At 47.9% G+C, this 20,672-nt stretch overlaps 4 protein-coding genes across 5 annotated transcripts; 2 read left to right on the forward strand and 2 right to left on the reverse strand.

Moving 5' to 3' along the window:
- The first annotated feature begins 1,708 nt into the window (after window positions 1-1,708).
- On the forward strand, window positions 1,709-5,104 carry LOC115765201 (serine-aspartate repeat-containing protein F-like). 2 transcript variants are annotated; one of them, XM_030708637.1, is made up of 2 exons: window positions 1,709-4,724; window positions 4,784-5,104. In XM_030708637.1, exon 1 carries the CDS (start codon window positions 1,834-1,836, stop codon window positions 4,693-4,695), a length of 2,862 nt encoding a protein of 953 aa, XP_030564497.1. In that variant the 5' UTR covers window positions 1,709-1,833; the 3' UTR covers window positions 4,696-4,724; window positions 4,784-5,104. The 2 variants fall into 2 exon arrangements, with proteins under 2 accessions (XP_030564497.1, XP_030564496.1); XM_030708636.1 differs by having other exon boundaries at window positions 1,710-4,724; window positions 4,781-5,104.
- Window positions 5,105-7,972: 2,868 nt separating this feature from the next.
- Window positions 7,973-19,164, forward strand: LOC115765111 (mucin-5AC). The gene is made up of 6 exons (XM_030708499.1): window positions 7,973-8,281; window positions 8,345-8,962; window positions 9,061-10,318; window positions 13,331-18,298; window positions 18,379-18,609; window positions 18,674-19,164. Exons 1-6 carry the CDS (start codon window positions 8,276-8,278, stop codon window positions 18,865-18,867), a joined length of 7,275 nt encoding a protein of 2,424 aa, XP_030564359.1. The 5' UTR covers window positions 7,973-8,275; the 3' UTR covers window positions 18,868-19,164.
- LOC115765112 (probable sulfite oxidase, mitochondrial) lies at window positions 10,574-12,832 on the reverse strand. The gene is made up of 2 exons (XM_030708500.1): window positions 11,587-12,832; window positions 10,574-11,518 (listed from the first exon to the last, which is right to left on the reverse strand). The coding sequence occupies exons 1-2, from the start codon at window positions 12,509-12,511 to the stop codon at window positions 10,710-10,712; spliced, it is 1,734 nt and encodes a 577-aa protein (XP_030564360.1). The 5' UTR covers window positions 12,512-12,832; the 3' UTR covers window positions 10,574-10,709.
- LOC115765113 (L-xylulose reductase) lies at window positions 19,157-20,175 on the reverse strand. Its single transcript, XM_030708502.1, has 2 exons — window positions 19,706-20,175; window positions 19,157-19,646 (listed from the first exon to the last, which is right to left on the reverse strand). Exons 1-2 carry the CDS (start codon window positions 20,011-20,013, stop codon window positions 19,226-19,228), a joined length of 729 nt encoding a protein of 242 aa, XP_030564362.1. The 5' UTR covers window positions 20,014-20,175; the 3' UTR covers window positions 19,157-19,225.
- Between the last annotated feature and the right edge of the window lie 497 nt (window positions 20,176-20,672).

Below are 20,672 nucleotides of genomic sequence, written 5' to 3' on the forward strand. Positions count from 1 at the left end.
GCGATCAAAGCGTAAGCAAGGCAGTCGGTGTCAATGGCCCCCAAGGCACACGCATTGCCTACAATAACCACAACACCACCATCACCAACCACAACAATAACAAGAGGAAGAACTACAAAATGAACAACAACAAATTAAGCGACGAGAGCACCGAAGCAGCAGATACCCTGTACTTGTGGAGGACTTACCGAACTTAGAAGCATCTAGACCCAGTTTTTAACAGCATGTGTTTAAGCCAGGAACTCCAATTCCTTTATCTATCATGAACTTTTTCTCATAAACCAGTTAAGTGAGATTTGGAAAGCTGAACCTTTAACTGAACCGAACCACATTTTACAAAAAAGTAGCTTAATATGTATATTTTGAGTTTGATAATAAGAAACAAATTATAAAAATAATTAAAACAATAAATTCAATAAATTGAAAGATATGTAAAAATAATAAATTTAATTTATTATAAATTCAACTGTTATATAGGAACCCAAATTCGAAATTCTAGAAAACCAAATTTACGAGTCGAGCCTTAAAATAATTAACTAAAATTATTAATCTAGCTATAAATTTATCTATTAATATATAAAACATACGTATGTAATGCAATTGTGCAGCATGCAGCTTTGGTCAATTACAGGGTATATTAAAAACAACAACATCAAGTACTTGCCAGATATCTTTAAACTGAGCCGCGCGCGCGCGCGCCAAGTGCTAATGAAAATTCCGAGCTGCCGCAGCAACAAGAACAACATTAAGTACCCAGATTCCGGGTTGCAGTTGCACAGCTGTGCATGCCACAAACACACACACATGCACACAGACACACATGCGTGCTTGTGCACTTATAAATAGGAAAGATGCAGTGGGTACTACCTCAAATAAAGTGGCCGGCATTGCAGTTTATTGCATCACTTGGGCAAAGAGTTTGGACGACGCCAACTTCGACAGCGATAAACAAAAGTGGCTTTTGTTTTGGACTGCAGCAGAGGCGAAGACTTTGATAGATGTTATGGCCCCCAACAATAAATGAGTGTATAAATATATGCAACACGCATTTAGTCCAGCTCGCATTTAAATGCATATAAATTTTGAAAACAAGTTGAAAATTTATGCACATCCCACACAGTCCCAGGGCGATCCAAATGGGATTTTAGGCAAGCACAATCATAAATAACCATACATAAGTGTTTATTATAATATACGTATATTTATAGAGTGGAAACAACATAATGCTATCCCAGCTAATCTGAGACTCATGACAATTCTATCAGTTGCATAATCTCCATTGAATTATTGCCGTTGCAAGCCATAAAGCGAGCATAGCTGTCGGATCTTTGAACAAAATTATTTTTATATATTATGTTATTTTATTATTTTCACATTCTTTGAGGTTAGGCTTGCCGTAAACCGCAATGGCCGCCGCGTCAGAGTTGCCAGGCTTTGCAAGCGTGGGTATTAGAAAGCTTAGTAACGAGTCCCGGCTGTAACGATTTATCGGCGTCGATCACAGTTACTAGTGATATCGATTGTAAGCAAACCTGCGCTTCCCTTGAATGTGTGTATTAGATATGTACAAACTCAAGGATTTTCTGACAAGACCTATTTTTGCAAATACCAACAATTACATAATTTTTATTATTATTTGCTTTATGACTGCTTAAAAGTCACCAAAATTAGCACTTAATATCGATTGTTTTTTACCTCGTCAAGTCTAGCCACGTGGCATCTTTCATATATGAAGCTTCGTGGCTTGGCATTCAATTTCAACTCGTTCTGTTCAACTTTTTAACTTTAATGAAACGTATCAAAAAGAAAAGAACAAATTTAAGAAAATGAGCTATGGCTGCTTTCTATGGCCTAAATCTGAAGCCATACTGTAAGTATGTGCAAGTGGTATCAAAATCATTTCACATTTCGACCGTTGCACTGGACGAGGGGGATTTTGTCAAGTTTTATTTAACAATCCACAATCGGAAGTTTGCGCTGGCGACTCTGAGCAAATCCATTCCGCAAGCGGTGTTAGACTTGAACTTTAGTCGCGGCGAAGAATTAATTTTTGAATCGATTGGCAATGGTACAATGTCCATACTTGGCTACGTGCATGACGGCCATGACTCGGATGACGACTCATTATTAGGCGAAGCAGGTCCAGAGAATACGGACACTACAACAGCACGCAACTGGTATGCCAATGGAGAACACTACTATCGTGACGATACCGACAACGGTATGGACATGAATTACGATGAACGAACCTCAAATGATGGGCAGTACCTTAACCATGGACACCCCCACAACGAATGGCCGACCGACAACCATGTGCAGTCCGACGAAGATGTGGATTCTGTTACCGCTAGGCAGACTGACACCGATAGGAGATCTTGCCGAGCTGACCCGTTGAACACCGATGGAAAGTCTAACAACGGTGCGCTGGCCGACAACCTTAGGAGGTCAAACCGCGGTGGCCAACCTGACAACCGTGGACAGTTCGACAACGATGGAGAGTCTGATAGCGATAGGACTTCTTATACGAATAGTCATTCGGACCCCGATAGAAAGTCTATCACCCATGGGAAGTCTGGTACCGAAAGGCAGCCTGACAGCAATGGCCGGTCGAATACTGATAGGAAGACTCACACTGGTCAATCCGACACCGATGGGACATCTTCCACCGGTAGCCACTCGGACACAGATAAGAAGTCCGTCACCAATGTGAAGTCAGACAAAGGAGTGAAGTTAGACAACCTCAGAAATTCTGAGAACAATGGATTGTCCGCCAACCTTAGGTCAAACAGTAGGGACCAATTGGACAATCCTGGGCATTCCGACACCGATGGGCAGTCAGGCAGCGATAGGACATCTTACACCGATAGCCATTCAGATTCAGATACAAAGTCTATCGCTCATGAGCAATCTGCAACTAATGTACAGGATCTGAAGTCGGACAACCTTAGTAAGTCTGAGAACAAAGAGCTATTCGAAAACCACGCGACCAGACAACCAGAACAGTCTGACAACGATGGAGACTCTGACACCGAAAGGACATCTTACACTGATAGTCACTCGGACACGGATAGGAAGTCTATCACGCATCGGCAGTCTTGCACCAATAATAAGTCTAACATCGATGCTCACTCTAACGCCGATAAGAAGTCGATAACAGATGTCCTCGCTGACAGCGTTAGTAGGTCTGATAGCGATCGGCACTCTAACACTGACAGCAAGTTTTACGCCGAAAGCCACCCTGACAATGCTAGAAAATTAATCACTGATGGCCAGTCTGAAACTGTTGCGCCGGCTGACAAGGATGTAAGGTCGGACAGCGATATGCAATCAGACAAGCTAAGGATATCAAACAACGTTGACCAATCAGACAATTATTTGCAGGCTGACAACGTTATGGAGTCTGACACCGATAGAACGTCTTACACGGATAGTCACTCGGATACCGATACGAAGTCGATCACTCATGGTCTGAAAATCGATAAAATCGATCGAAAGTCAATCACAGCTGGCCACTCTGACACCGATAGTAGGTCTGACAGCGATGGACAGTCCGACGCGGATAGCAAGTCTTACACCGATAGTAACTCTGACAGCGATGGAAAGTCTACCACCGATGGCCAATCTGACACCGATAAGAGATTTGACACCGATGTGCAGTCGGACAACGATCTGAAGGCAGAAAGCCTTGGGAAGTCGAACCACGAAGAGAAGTCTGGCAACCTTTGGAACTCAGACAAAAATGGACTGTCCGGGAAAACGAAGCACTACAACAATGAAGAATATAACGGAGGACAATATAACGCTACAGAGCACAACAATGCACAGAACTACTATATACGTCAGGTCCATTACGGCGAGCAAACCGTCTACGGCGGACAGAGCGACAACGCTAGACAGTACGATGCTGCACAGTACGATATAACGTATAACGATGGACAGTGTAACAGTGGACCGTATAACGCTGAGCAGTATTACGATGGACCGTATAACGGGGAAGAGTTTATGTGTGAGCCGTATAACTGTGAGCCGTATACCGGTGAGCAGTATAACGCTGGACCGTATAACGATGAACATAATAATGGTGGACCGTATAACGGTGGACAGTATAAGGGTGGCCACAGCGTCTACAGTGGAGATAGTGACTCCAGTGCACAAAGCGATTCTGATGGACAGATCCACTTAGGTAGACAGAGTGAACAAGGCGACAATGTTAGACAGTGCAATGATGTACAAAGAAACACCGATGGAGAGCATAAGTACGGAGAACAATATGACTACAGCAAACAGATTGTATGCAATGGACAAAAGGAAAACGATAGACAGATTGACCTTAATGGACAAAGCGACTACAGTGATCAGATCGACTACAGTGGTCAGGTCGACTACGGTGGACAATACAATTATTGTGGACAGTACGATAACGGTGGACTGATTGCCTACGGAGGAAGGAACGACGAGAATACATCTGATATTCAGTGGTACCCTGCCACTGAATCAGAAGTAGTGCGGTTCTCGGTCGACAACGAGAACAGGACTGATGATAGCAAAACGAAAGTGATATCTAATTCTGATGAAGATTATTTGCCATCACCGCCAAAAAGGGCCAAGGCACCAACACCGAGCGCTACAAAGGAGACGGTGGTGCTCCCCATAGATACAGTTAGAACGGAATTCTGTGATGAGCTGCCCGAATAATGGACTGCTTGCCATGTGTCCATATGATGGTAGGTATATAAACAAAGCATATAAATTACAAAAGTAGTACATTTTGCATTTTCAGAAGGATCTGTAAAGGTATATTAAGCTATGAGGTAAATGCAGTTGTGTCTGGAGGTCCTGCAATAGCACATTCGATGGATCTCTCGGATATAAATAATATACGTTTATCCTATTATATTATTATATGCTGCCCCAAATCCCACTTAGACCCCAGGGACTGTGTGCGATGGGCATAAATGTTCAATTTGTTTTCAAATTTGTATGCATTTAAATGCAAATTCAGTTAGCTTTGTTATTAAGTATATAAAAATGTTTTTTTTTTATGTGCATTTAAATATTTGCACTTTGGCAAGCGGCCAACACAATGTTCGTGTCTAAAAAAAATTCCGTTCAAATCGAAACAACTTCTTTGTATTTGTGTTCAAATTCTCATCAAATTTTTTGTTGGAATATAAATTAAAAAAAAAAAAAGAAGAAATATAAGAATTTTCGAATTGACTTATTTCTCTAGATTTATTTGGAATGTGAGATGCTTTTGTTAAAAAAAAAAACGATTGCTTAATTTTTCAATAGCTCCTCCGTCTGAAACGTGGTCCTCGGAAAACAGGTAAAAAGTGAGCCGAAAGCAATTAGCAATGCAAGCTGTGACCCCACCCACACACACTCACTAACACACACACGCACACAGGCATGAGCCTAGCGAATGGAAATACACAACCAGCTGCAATTAAAGGAATTCCCATATTGGCACATTGTTTCCGCGCCTTCGACAGGCAACCCAGTCCGGTTTGGCATCCGAACTGGGTGCCAACTGAATGGAAGCAACTGCCTGAATGAGTGACAGTCTTAATTACAGAGAGATTAGCATACCTGGGCAGACGGTCCACGGGCGCACGTCCCTGGCTCCACTGGGCTCAATGGCTCAGTGGTGCGCGGTGGATGATGCTTGTCGTTGGTTGGCTGGCGGCAGAGACGAATTGTATTCAATGTCACGTTTCATGACGATGACGCTGCGGCCTTAGATGATAAAAACAGAGAGCCGCACAGGTGGGTGCTACCTACCTGCCTGCCTGGCCATGCCTTGCAGTCACTTGTGCCTGCTGACGCTGCTGCTTGGCCGCTTTTGTTACATTTGATTGTCGCAAACGAAGTGGAAAAGTAAATGTAATACACACACACACACACACACACACACATGCAGCACAACGGAATTGCACACTAATTACTTACTCCTTGGCAGCAGGAGAAAGGAACCCTTTTTACTTTAACGCTTCTATGCCTTGGCCATTTACACTCTTTATTTGCCTTTCATTCCCTTTATTTTTTTTGCGTTTTTTTTTCCTTCTTCTATTTTATTTTTTTGCAAGCGATAATTGAAAAGCAGCAGCAGAAATTATTGGCCTTTGTTTGCGCTCACGCAGCAAACGGGCCACGAGCCATGGGCCGAGGGCCGAGGGCTGCGGGCGGCCTCTCATCGGCCAGGGGGGGGGGGGGGGGGGGTGGAGTGGCTGCAGGCGCATGGCAAAAGTCATTCAGCCAAGTTAAATACAATAGGACTCGAGCTACAGATACATTCAGCTAATATCGTTTTAATGGAAATGGAAAAATTAATAACTCGCCATACTGTGCGCCATGAGCAATGATAACAGAAGTCAATTAATCCTGAAATATGAGTATTTTTGCGTATTCGTAAATACCTTTCATTTTTGTTTTGCTAAGAACTTCTTATTTAATATACATATGTATGTACATATGGTATGGACACTTGTTTCTTATCTATGGATATTTTATAACAACTGTCTTGCAAGTATTTTGAAAATATACATGTCCTTATCAAAATATAAATGCAACCAACAGGTTAGCTCAATTAAATGCCAATATTTGAGGTTAGGTTAACTTCGTTTGACACATTTCCTTTTATAATAATAATACACATTAAATCGCTCTGCCATTAATAATCCATTTTAATTGTTTCCCAATCAAGTAAAGCGATATTTTGTATTTTAGTGGCACCTGTCGATTTTCATATCATTCTGTGAAATCATAACCTCAATGTTTTAGCTGCGCACGCAAAGTTGTACCAAAACATGTCAAAGCACCAAAAAAGGCATAAAAACATTAGCTAATTGCGTTGTTATTCCAATTCCTGTCACACACAAACTCACACAAGCGCGCGCTCGCACACACATACACACCCACACACACAGACACACGCAGACGCAGACGCTCACATGCACTAAAATATAAGCAAAACAAAAGTCAAATCTTGGCAAAATAAAAGCATGAGAGACAACAGCATAGGTGAGTCCCCTGCCGAAATGTCATTGCATTTGTTCGCTCTCATTACTGTTTTTGTCGCTGTGTTTGTTAGTGTAACAGCATTTGTTGGAAATTCAATTAGTGCGCGTGAACACGCAGCTCAACATACCCAGTTGGAAATATGTATATAGCAAATGTTACAGCTTGCAAGATTAGGGAATAGTCGTGAGAAGTGTTTTTCAGAGTCAAACCTGCTTTTCTTAAAATAGTTTATTGACAATCTTTAGTTTCAGTATACATATGCATATATATAACATTTGCATATATAAATGAGACTCTTTATCCTTTTCAGATCTAATGTATATCTGTCAAGGTCAACGTTTTTTGCACGCTCGAAATTCCTTCTGGGAAGGCCATGCACACATGCATAGATAATCAAATGCATGGAATTTAGCACATTTCTTAATTAACCTTTTTACGTGGCCCAAATCTTTTTTGTCTCATTACCCTAGATTTGACATGTGAGTGTGAATGCATTTCCCAAAGGCATTTCAGACTGTGCGGAAAAGTGTACGTATCTTTGTGCTGTCTTTGATTTTATTTTTTGAAAAATTATATTCAATAAGTGGTTACTATTACAGATAATTTCGCAAAATACAACTAATAGCAGTTAACCAGCTTAAATTTTTAATTTTAGCATTTTGCATGTACGCGCGCGCAGAACAGATTTTAAATTTGCGCTCAAAGCTTGAGTGAATTTAAATTCTAACAGTTGAGCACAAATGTAAACTAGCGCTGCCACTTATTAGCGTTGCCACACGACATTACGAGCACACTCTTATCGGCACTACAGTGTTGCTATTACCCAACGATAGGTCGATTGCGTAGAAATGGCATAGAGAAAATCGATACTCCAAGGCCATCACTAACATTTGGCAAAGACGCTAAACAACGCAAAAGCAAAAAATGAAAATTTCACATTTACTTGCGCCAAAAAATAATTACAAGCAGTAAAAATATAACATCTGCATTATAACACAGCCAACATAATTGATCATCCGTGCAGCAGTGAAGTCAGCTTAAGACAAATAAAATTAAGTCAACAATAAAAAGCAACGCGGCAAATCGTGTAGGAAGAATTGGCCCAGTAGGTGGAAGAAGAAGTGAAGTTCGGAGAGTATTGGGCGCAAGTCAACAACGTAAACAGTTGGATAAAATGCACAGCCACTATTAATACAACATAAAAGTGGCGTTGGTTTCAGATTACCCAAATAACGAACGGTATTTCTTACAAAATATGCAAGTAAGTTCTGCCCGTTCTTTCAATATTGAATCGAATCATTTACTAACCATACGAGGTTTGCAGCAAGCGGACGACCCACCATCGCTGCCCGTGGGCACTGAGGTGAGCGCCAAATACAAAGGAGCATTCTGTGAAGCCAAAGTCAGTAAAGTGGTGCGCAATATCAAAGTAAAGGTAGCCTACAAACAAGGTCTCGGCTCGGGTATCGTATCGGACGATGCCATCAAAGCGCCGCCAGGTCAGCTGCGCGTTGGAGCCATTGTTGAGGTGCGTCATCCGGATCGCAAGGAGACCGTAGAGGCGACTATAACCAAAATTCAGGATTGCTCCCAATATACGGTCGTCTTCGATGATGGCGACATTACGACGCTGCGTCGCACCGCGCTATGCCTAAAGAGCGGCAGGCATTTTAATGAGAGCGAAACCTTGGATCAGCTGCCGCTAACACATCCGGAGCATTTCGGCAATCCAGTAGTAGGCGGTCGACGCGGACGTCGACGAGGTCAACTGAATGATGGCAGCTCTGATGACGATGACGAGAGCGATGCCAAGGAAGTGGTCAACGAGAAGGAGGAGAACATTGGCAAGGTTGTTTGCGTTGAGACCGAGTCCAAGAAAAAGGACAAAGAAAAATGGTTTCCCGCGCTGGTTGTGGCGCCCACAGCGCAGGTTAGCAAGCAGGTAAGTAAAAGCCAATTTCTAGCTAAAGTTTAGCATTCAATCTGGTCCTAAATTCAGTCCCAATCCAAATTATATTTAACACGCATTACAATTTACAGGCCACAGTCCGCATACGCGTCAAGGACGAATATCTGGTGCGCTCGTTCAAGGATGGACGCTACTACACGGTGCCCAAGAAGGAAGCGAATGAGTTTACACGTGAAATGGCCAGCAAGCAGGATGTGCCCGCTGTGCAGGCGGCCCTCGAGTTTCTCGATAGCAGCAAATTGCCCGCCCACTGGGATCGCGACTCCTTATTCGGCCTGTCCAATTTAACCAGCGATGATGAGGGTGAGATCGATTCGGATTCATCAGATGATGAGCCGCACGAGGAGAAGGATCTATTTGTGGCACAGCTATACAAATATATGGACGACCGGGGCACACCGCTCAATAAGGTGCCATCCATACAAAGTCGCGATGTGGATCTCTATCGCCTGTTTCGGGCGGTGCAGAAACGCGGCGGCTACAATCGCGTGACCACCAAAAATCAATGGAAAATGATAGCCATGCGCCTGGGCTTTACGCCGTGTACTTTGAGTGTTATGAATCTGGTGAAGCAGGCATATAAGAAATTTCTTCAGCCGTATGGTGATTTCCATCGCAAGCTCGGCTGCTCCATGCTGATGACATCGCGCAACTCCAATCGCAGTAAAGGCCGCAGTCTAGTGCGCGCCAACTCGGTGGCCTCACCCAAGCCGGCTGATACCACCAAAATGGAAACCATAAGCAAACTGGCAATGGCTAATCAGACAACTGTTGCTGCCAGCAGCGTTGGCGCCTCCGCGTCTGCGGCGGCAGCAACAGCAACAGCTGCAGCAGCTGGCAGTAGCGGAAGTGCGACGGCTGCCACCCCCGTACGCGCCGCCTCAACAGCCTCACAATCAGCAGCTGAGGAATCGGAGAACACCAGCGAGTCCAGCGTGGTCGTAGAGCCGGTGAAGAAACAGCGCAAAGTATCCGCCGCCAGCAGTGGCAAAGTCAAAAATCTAGTGGAGAAATATGAGGAGAAATCAGCCATATCAAACGTTGCGCCGGCAGCAACAGGCGCAGCCACAACCGCAAGTGTCAGCAGCACAGTGGCATCCACATCGACAGCAGCGGCAGCTGCAAGAGCTGCTGCTGCGGCAGCAGCAACAATTGCAACGGCGAGCGCCAAAGCGGACGCCGAGGCGGATGTTCCACTGGCAAAGATCAAGGCCGCGGCAGCATCGACGCGCAACAGCATAGACAAGGAGCCCAGCGTCGGTGGCAGCAATGCATCCAGCAAAGCAGCCTCAGAGACGCAACGAAGTCGCGATGCATCTCCCACAGCGGGTAAGTGCAACCCATTTTATTTAACTGTGAGATTCCTGCATCTACAATCGGTGCAACATACTCTCCAAGTCATTTGTCTTATAATAGTTCCTTAGTCCAAGTGGAAGTTCTGTCAGGGCCCACAATTGTGTCCTTGGTTTGTAAGTTTCTCTTAAGGTTTATCACATGGTCAGGCTAAAACTTTGTTCTATCTATATGCTATATACATATTGACAAACAGACATATTGGCCATTTCTACTTGACTGTTCAGTAATATATATATTTATTTTGGGTTCGGAGTTTTTTCTCCTCAAAGATCTCAAATCGTTGTCTTTCATGTATATAATTTAAGGGAAAAAAAATTTATATCGCTTTTCTTCCATTAGTCATCGGTATATCCGTGAATCCATGTTAGATAAGTCTCACTTTGACCTTGTGATAGGCATTGGCGAGAACCCCACGCAGATTCCATATATGTTCAAAGGCCTCCGGCTGGACGTTGTAGGCGGAATCGACAGCCTTGGCCCAAATCTCAAGATTCGGCTGCTTTTGCTGCTCATCGCTTACAGGCAAACGGGCCGTCCACAGTGACCAGCCATAGTGCCGTCCATCGGGTACATTCTCCTGCTCCAGCTGGGCGACATGCCACGATTTGCCACCATCAGTCGTTAGATCCACGCGCTCAATACGCCTACCACCGCCACTCCAGGCATAGCCACGCACAGTTATATAGCCCTTGTCAACCTTCACCCGCTCCTCGGGTATCGGTGTGCAAATGGCCGAGGTCACTGGCATAGCTTGTATGGCCTGCGCCTTGCTAAAGTCAACTGTGTCCCAATCTGTGCTGGGGCTAAAGCCCTTGTAATCGTTCTGCTGCCAGTGGGAGTCGGATTCGTGATCGGTGACAACGATGCGGGTCAACCACTTGACATTGCGTGCGCCCACAGTGCCGGGCACAATGACCCTTATGGGATAGCCATGATCTCGACTCAGCGGCTGTTCGTTCATTTCGTAGGCGAGCACCACGTCGCCGCGTGGATCCAATGCCTTGGACAGTGGTATGGAGGCGCCATACGGATGGGCAGTGGGATCCAAATCGGCACCCTCGAATATAACATGCAAACGTTCATCGGGCTTTACGCCCTGAGCTTGCAGCACATCGCAGAGACGTGCACCCGACCATTTGGCATTGCCCACTGCGCCGGCGCCCCACGACAGGCCTGAAACAAAAAGAGAGGATATAGTTAGACTACACATAGCTCGGACATGGACAGCAATTGTGACATACCCTTGACTGGCTTGATTCGCGTCATTTCGGAGCGCCGATTGCCGCCGCACATAATGGCCGCTGTGACCGTGTGCTTGGGCAGCTTTTTAATCTCGTCCAGACTGAGTGTACGGCTCGGCTGCCCAGGGCCCGACTCCACCTCCAGTTCCAGTTCGTATTCCTCGGGCTTAAGCGTTGGCACCGGCAAATGGTTGCGCACATAGAAGTACTCGTTAGGGGTGTAGAAGTGCTCGCCCAGCAAACTAATTGGTGGCTCCGCATTAAAGGGCCGTTTGCTGGTCGGCTTGAGCAGATCGTGACGTTTTGGCTCCTGGGCCCAGGGTGAGCTCAACTCATCGTCATCTTCCGCAGCGACTTTATTCAGATTACCAATGCGAAAGCTCTCGAGCAGCTGCAGCACCTCCTGTGTATTGTGCTGCTGATAGATGGCCCAGAAGGGATCTATGGCATTACCAGCCGCCATTAAAATTTTATCGCCACCAGGATGATTGGGCGCAAATTCTGTAACATCATAAACGCCCAGACCATAGGTAACCCAAATGCCATTCTCTGGTTTATCGTGGCGCAGCACGTCCTCCACGCTGTATGTGGGCAGATCCGAACGCTTTGTCTTATGCCAAAGACGCGCCTCTGCCTCAGCATCCAATTCAGCTGCAGGTGGTGTTGTCAACTGTTTTGTCTGCTCCAGCGGCTGCTGGCGCTTCTTGTCCAGTTCATTGAACAGCCAGTAGCCAGCTCCAATGCCGCCCAGCGTGCCAGCTCCATAAAGTGTGGTATTAAATGCTCGACTGTTCTGGTTTCCTTTGCTCCCATCCTGCTGTTGCTGTCCTGCTTGAGCTGCACTTGTCCCCAGCAGGCGGTGACGACATGGCTGATTACTGAGTCGCAGCTGTCTGCTGGCCGAGGTCAGGAAACGAAGTCGCATGATTATATAAGCATTCGCTGCCAAGCAACTAATTTCGTTTAATGCCCTGTCGCTCCGCTGATGGTCGCATTATCTGGAATGCGAATGGAGAATGAAACGTTTCGCTTGCTGTTTGTGTTTTTAATTTTTCGGCATTGGCCTCCCCAGCTGTCGCAGTGTTTGAACTATTGATAAGATCAATTTGATTTTAACTTAATCTTTGCTCTCTTTTAATCTCTGCTTTATTGGGGGCCTGCTCCGAGCTTTCTTTTTGGTTTCTGTTTGTGCCCGCTTTTGCGCTTGGCTTCTGTTGCGCCCGCATAAGCACGTACACACACACACCTGTTTGCTATTTTTTGATTTTTATTGAAATACTATCGATAGTTCGTGCCGTGCAATCGGCATTTCTAAATTTGTATAAGATCTTGTCAGTGTTGCCAGCGCGTATAATAAAAATAGCTGGTATGACCACTTAAATTAGCCATAAGTAGCTAAATGTAATGGGAAAGTGTCCCATTTAATTAGGAAAATTTAATTTCGTTACCGAATATGCACAGTATTATCAAAAAGTTGAATATTCCAAGCAACAAAAGCAATGTATATCTGGGTGGCTATAGCTAAATTGGCACAACTGATGGTAGGGGTAAAGATGAACACAGCCCGAATTGTAGTAGGGGCTATCCCTTTGGCAATAAAATATGCGTTATGCGCTTAAATTATTTATTATGATTGGAATGTCACGAATATAAGCAACAGTATGTACACACGCATAAAACAGCAATAGCAATAGTTATTAATGCGCATCCATCTCTTTCTAACCTATGCATGCGTCAACTTCAGCTGCAACAACAACAGCAACCAGCTCAGGAACCGCAACGAAAAAGGAGAAACATCAACAACGCAAACAGGTGGACAAAAGCGACGAGAAACGCGGCAAACGCAAGAAGGACGAAATAACTGTTGAGAAAATTGATACAGGCGATTTTAAAGTCGGCATCGGTGACAAGTTGAAGGTCAATTATCACGAAAAGAAATCGCCCAGCTCCCATGGCAGCACGTACGAGGCGAAGGTCATCGAGATTAGTGTACAGCGCGGCGTGCCCATGTATCTGGTGCACTATACCGGCTGGAACAATCGCTACGATGAGTGGGTGCCGCGCGAGCGCATTGCCGAGAATCTAACCAAGGGTTCCAAGCAAAAGACACGCACCATCAGCACCAGCAGCGCGAACAGTGGTGGTGCGCCCACCCAAGCAGCCAACACAAGCATCAATAGCAGCAGCGGCGGCAGCGGTGGCGGCGGCAGCAGCGGTCCCAGTGGCAACGCAACATTGCCGCATAAAGATGCATCCGGCAAATCGACGTCCAGCGCAGATCAGCAGGCACCGGGCACTGGCACGGGCGTCCCTATGCTGCAGGGCCTGGCAAAGACGCCGACATCGACAGCGACAACACAGGCGGGCGGCAAACGTGGACGTGGACGCAGCGATTCCATGCCGCCGCGCTCTACCACACCCTCATCGGTTGCCTCTAATTCGAGTCGTACCAAATCTCCAGCCGCATCGCAATCTCAGGTTCAGCTGAAGCATAAACGTCCCACCCGCACTTTGCCTACGAATAGCAGCATCAACAGCAACCAGGGACGTCGTATCTCTGCCTCCGCATCCGTGTCGGCAAATGTTTCGGATGCCTCCATGGCGAGCGACACTGACACCGATTCTGATGAGCCTGTACGTCGTCCCAAGCGGCTCAATACTAAGGAGCAGCAACAGCTGCAACAGAGCAAGACAAAGACAACAGCAGCAGGGACAGCAGCTGCTGGCAGTGGTAAAAAGGTGGCCCCGGTTCGACGCACCAGTGTCAGCGAGTATAGCGAGGAGGATGAGGAGGAGGAGCAGCAACAGCAACCGCCGTCAGGCAAACAGCAGGCACAGCAGCACCAGCAGCCGGCTGTGCAGCGTCCGCGCGCCGGAAATCGTGCTATGAGCAGCGGAGGCGGCGGTGGCGGTGGTGCCGCCAAGGGACGCGACTATGATCTCAGCGAGATACGCTCAGAGTTGAAGGGCTTTCAGCCACAGCTGCTCGAGCGCAAAGATGCCATCAAGAGCGAACCGAGCGATGCGCAGGCCAAACAGGAGCCCAAAACGGGCAGCTCCACGGAGCAGTCGTCCGAAACGGATTCCTACATTGACGAGGATTCGCAGTCATCTGAAAAACTTGATTATCGCAAGCAGCCGACGGTCAGCGACAAGCGTAAGAACGCTGCCGGAGCAACATCAGCTGTAAGCAGTGCCTCCTCCTCCGCTAATGCGGAGCAGCAGCATTCCAGCGAGCCAAACATCAAGAAGGAGTCCGACAAGCTGCATATCAAACACGAAACGCCCGCCGGCGAGGAGCGCAAGCCATTCAAAATGGAGCCCAAGGAGGAGCACCCGAAGCCATTCCACAGCGGCGCCGATATAAAGCCCACAACATCATCTACGTTGATTGCGCCGGCCCGCTTTGGCGCCAACAGCAGCAGCAGCAGCAGCGGCGGCGGCGGCGGCGGCACAGCCAAGTGCACCTCGGTGATTGTGGAGAAGCCGCTGACATTGCTCAAGAAAGTGGAAAAAGCTGAAGCGTCAACATCAACAACAACATCAACAGCTACAGTAGCAACAAATACATTGTTGCCTGGCAAGAAACTGGAGCTGCTAAAGAAACAGCAGGCATCTGCTGCTGGCAGCTCCATGGATGCTGGCAAAAAGTTTGTGGAACCAGTGCTGCATAAGGAGACAGCCACATTGAAGGTAGAACTGCCGGCTGCCTGTTCGCCCTCCTCATCCAGTTCGTCCTCCAGCTCGTTCTGTTCCAGCAGCAATTCGGCGGCCACTACGGTTAGTTTGAGCAGCAGCTCCTCGGCCACACGCTCGCTGCCGGACATGAGCAAACTGGAGATCAGCAGCGGCACAACAACAACACCAGCAGCAGGAGCAACAGGCACATCTGCCGGCATGCCCAAGGAAACAAAGTACAGCAGCGGCAGCAGCAGCACCAGCATGCACATGAGCAACATAACCAGCGGCATTAAGCTGCTTCCCTCGGATGTGTACGAGTTCAAGGATACAGAGCCCTTTGAATTCGAGAAACGCATCTCGCCCATGGCCTCCATCAGCTGTGCCGGCACCTCGGTCATAGCTAGCGGCACGCCATCTGCTGCCAGTAGCAGCAGCAGCAGCCACGTCGGCAACGCAGCAACAACAGTTGCAGCGCCCGTTGCTGTCAGCGCCGCAGCACGCAAGCAGGCGCTCAAAGCTAGCGCCATAGCACATAGCATTGAGCAGCATCAATTACCACATGCGGCACACGAGCCGCGCAGCTATGCCACGAGCACAGCAACAACTGTACCAGCGGCAGCAGCAACAACCACGCCTGGCAAGGCCAAGAAACGCGGCTCGCCGCTTAAGGAAGCCAGCCTCACGTGTACGGACAAACCCAAGCTGCTCAAACTGGAACAGCAGCAGCAGCAGACAGTCGTCACAGTGCAATCCTCGCCAGCAGCAAGTCCCAATAGCGCGAAGCCAGGGCCAGCAGCCGCCACCAAAGCAAGCGGCATCGTAGCAGCTGCAGCTGCATCAGTTGTAGGCTGCGCACAGCTAACCCCTGGCCATGCCACGCCCTTCGATGTGCTGCGCAAGTCGCCCAGTTTCAATTTGAATATAACAGCGCTTAACGAGGAGCTCGCCCAGACGGTGCAGGAAACGACGCGCGCGTTAACGGATGCACTGCAGCCGCCCACAACGCCAGCAACACCGCCGGCAGCAGCAGCCGCAGCAACATCAGCCTCAGCTGCAGCTATGTCTGCCGCATTCACACCAGTCATAGCTGTGCCCGTTTCACCCAGACTGGGTACGCCGCCTCAGGCGTTGGGCGTGGCCAAGACAACACAGCAACAGCAGCAAATCGTGGGCAGTCCCTTTATGGAGACGCGCAATGTGTTCGAGCTGAGCACCTCGAACGAGGGCAGCGGCTACAGTTCCGGTGAATCGAACAAGGACAATAAACTAGAGAAGCTGGAGAATGTCAAGATATTGCTGGCGGGCACAGCGGGTCCGTTCGATTTGGATGAGGTCAAGTACGAGCAAAAGCCTAGCTCCATAGCGGACAAGGTGCTCAAGGCGATCAGTCAGAAGAAGGAGGAAGTGGAGCAAAGTAAAACCAAAAGTCAAACAGACAACAACAACACGGACAAAGACGAGCCTCAGCCGCATCCGAGCAGCATTAAATTGGAGCCAAGCAGCAGCAGCTCCACACTGAAGCTGGACACCTTGAAGCTGCTCAGTGAGCCGCTCAAGATACAAACGGGTCCGGCACTATCGTCAGCTGTCCTCAGCGATTTATATCATCGGACGAGCAGCAGCAACAGTCCCGAAACCAAATCCATACTGGACGCCTCGCTGTCGGCGAAGAATAGCGAACTTAGCGAGACAATACAAAAGCTCGAGTGCGCCATACAGCAGCGCAAGACGCCAGTGGCGGGACAATCATCCATGACTTCGTCTATAGCTGGTACGCCGCCGGTGACGGCAACAGTGGGCACCGCTAGCTTCTCGGACGAGTCGATGGACAGCACCGATTCCGAGCAGCGGCTGGTCATTGAGGATGTTATGGCCGAGGAGCCCAGTACGGTTAGCGAATTGAAGAGTCCAATGTCTGAGGCCTCTGGCAGTCTGACGGGCAGTGCGCCCGTTAAACTGGAGCTGGCTGCTGCTGGCAGCAAACAGCTGACGGCGGGTCTCCAGGCGCCCATTGCGCTGAAGCCGATGCTGTTGCTGCAGCCTGGCATGCCGTGTGGGCTAAGCACTTACCCAAATAAGGAGCAATCTCCAATTGCAACAACTCAAACAACAGCAACAACAACAACAGCAGCAGGCGGAGCAACGACCTCGACGGTGCTGCCCCCGGGCGTGCCCATTGTGCTGCCCGAAATACCCGTCTCTGTGGTGGTCGCACTGCGTCACAGTCCCGGCAGCGCCAGCCCCGCCTCACCCAAGCCGGAGCACAAGCTGACGCCCAAACAGCCACTGCCTGCCGATGATGGCGGCCTGCTGCTTAAACCGTACACGGTTCAGATCAGTCCGCCGCTGCACGATGCCCAGACGTCAGCCGTGGAGGCCAAAGCAGCGGCATCGCCATTGCCGCGTCCATTTGTCTTGCAGCAGGCGAAGGACCAGCCCATGCATGTCTCGCCTGCGGCTGGCAGTCCACTAATCAGTGAGGCCACCCACAGTGAGGCGGCCATTAATCTGCTCTGCGAGGAGACCATACCGGGTAGTCCGGCACCAAACTATACCAGCAAAGACGAACCGATCACCATCACGGGCAGTTCCATGGCCCCAGCAACAGGAACGTCCGTCACTGCCGTTGTTGCCACAAACGCATCCGGTTGCAGCTCCACGCTGACCATACCGGGCATAACACCATTACCACCGGATACACCGCCGCCGCGTGTCACGACAGCGACGCTAGTTGGCCAGCCAGCGCCGGCGGCTTCGGTGTCGCCCAACAGCTCTCCGGAATCGCCGGCCAGCCAGGATGACAGCAGCGAGGAGACCGGCAGCAGCAGTCTGCACAGTGCGGCCAAAAAGTATGCGGAACTCGAGAGCAACGTGCTCAGCGGCAGGCGCAAAAGGCGTGCCAAGGCCAGCGATGTTAATCTACAGTCTGCAGTGCATATGACAGCTGCCACCGCTGCCGAGCTGCACGTTCTGGGCAAGCGTCGCAGGCAGCAGATGAACAGCATGCGCAAGACGACAACAACAACAACAGGCAAGTACCAAGACTATCTTAATAATAAAATTATTTATTTATATTTATATATATTCCCATATGTTCTCCGGTCTGCTTAGCTGGTTCCGATACCGATGACACTTCCGAGAATGTTGTCACAACGCAGCGCCATAGCACACGCCAGCAACTGTTGCCGCAAGGGCAGCAACAGCTGCAGCAACAACAACAACAACAACAACAGCAACAACAACAGCAGCAGCAACAACAACAAATGCACCAACAACCAATACAATCGTTAGCCAATGCATCGGGCGTACGACCATGTCCATATAATTTCCTTGTTGAATTGGGTAAGTCCGCAGCTAGAAACAGTAATCCTTAGAGTAATATTAATATGCAAAATTCATCCTGCAGATCCCTCGCTCAGCGCGGAGCAGTGCATACTGATACTGCGCAAACAGATTCAGGATTTGCGCAAGGCCTACAACAGCATCAAGGGCGAGCTGGCGGTCATCGATCGGCGGCGCAAGAAGCTACGACGACGCGAGCGCGAGAAGAAGCAGCAGCAGCAAATGCAGAGCCAGCAGCAGGGCAAAGTTTGCGCATAAGCAATCCAAAATGCAATACACATACATACACATATTATGTATGGCATATAGAAATTCAAAAATTGTAAATTTTCTATCGATTTAAGTCGTTCGTTAAATTCTCCCACTACTTTCCTTTCCTTTTTTTTTTTTTGTTCCCACTCTCCCGCTCTGTCTCTTTCTTTCGCTAGTTTGTAGCTTGAAAGTAACAGCTATGCAGCATTTGATGGCCCTCAATGGGAGTTGCAAGCCATTTAAGAATATACAAAGCTTACCTAGAATTACTACAAGCAATTATAAATACAAAATGTAATACAACTATAAGCCTTTATTGAGTGCGCTTCGTATTAATAATGTATATACATGCATGTATGTATGTTTAGGAGACGGCATAGCCGCCCTCGAGATTGATGTGATGGCCATTGACGAAGCTGGACTTTTGGCTGAGCAGATAGCCAATGGCATCGACCACCTCGTGCACCTCACAGAAACGATTTAGTGGTATGTGCGCCAACAGTGGCCCACTTTTGGCCGGATCTGTCCAATTGTCACGGCCCATTTTGGTCAGAACCACGGTCGGATTTACAGAATTGACGCGTATCTGGCGAACGCCCAGCTCCAATGCCAACGATTTGGTCAGCGAGTCCACCGCCGCTTTCGTTGCACTGTACGCCGTGTGGCCAGCAAAACTGCGGGATGCGGCTATGGAAGACACATTTACAATGGAGCTGCCATTGCGCAGCTTGGGCAGCAGCGCCTGTGTCACATTGAAGACGGCCTTAATGTTCACATTAAAGTGACTGTGAATGGGCATATTAGTGTCCATGGCAGTTTGGACTTAAGCAAAACAAACACATACGTATCGAAATCCTGTTCGGTCAGCTCTTCAAATGGTTTGATAATGGCCACGCCTGCATTGTTCACCAGTCCATCGAGCTGTGGCACTGCGGCCAGACCCTCGCGCACCTTATCCCAATTGGACAAATCCAGAAGCAGTGGCTTGATATGTTTCGCATCCGAAGCAACCAAATCCTTTAGCTGCGCCTCGCTGCGTGCCACCGCGATGACAGTGGCGCCCGCGCTGGCCAGCTGCTTGACCAGAGCATTGCCAATGCCAGCACCGGCGCCGGTCACCAGTATCACCTTGTTTTTAAGATCGCTCCACATTGCTATCTTTTATTTTTTGTTTGCCTTTTTAAGCGGAAAGTTTTTCGTGCTTGCTAAGCTGGCTGGTCCGCAGCGACTGCTCCCGGTATGCTGCTCTACAGTGTTTACATCTTATCGCCTTAATCCGCAACGAGCTTTCGAACGGACCAAGCTCTAGCTCGTTTATCTCTCTCTCTCTCTCTCTCTCTCTCTCTCTCTTTCTCTGTCACACGCACACACTTTTAGAACTGTTCCCTTAGTGCTGGCAGATCAGTAGGGCATTCAATGTCATGATAATATTTTGCTCTACTGTGCGCTGCTTTACTGATAAGTCGCTTTTACTAACGACAATAAGCAGCAAACTCTGTAGATGCTGAATGTGTGTGATCTACCTTAAAATCTAGCTCAGTCATGCCTAGCCCATTAGCTTGCCATATGTGGACTTTATGCATATTAACTTTTGTAATTTGCTGCAGCAAGTTTAAGCTTGTAGCTGCGTATCTAGCTTTAATTTGTGTCGTGACTTAGCCGAAGCTACCTTCTTGCATAATTTAAAAATAATTTTTGTTGACTCTAAAAAGTGTGCTGCACATATTTTAAATTTGGAATGCAACTATCGATATCACTTAAATATCGTAGCATCGATATACTGTTACATCTCTAACTGAAACAAGCGCCGG

Source organism: Drosophila novamexicana, unplaced genomic scaffold (assembly GCF_003285875.2).
Source record: "Drosophila novamexicana strain 15010-1031.04,08,12 unplaced genomic scaffold, DnovRS2.1 tig00000932-arrow-arrow-pilon, whole genome shotgun sequence".
Lineage (NCBI taxonomy): Eukaryota > Metazoa > Arthropoda > Insecta > Diptera > Drosophilidae > Drosophila > Drosophila novamexicana.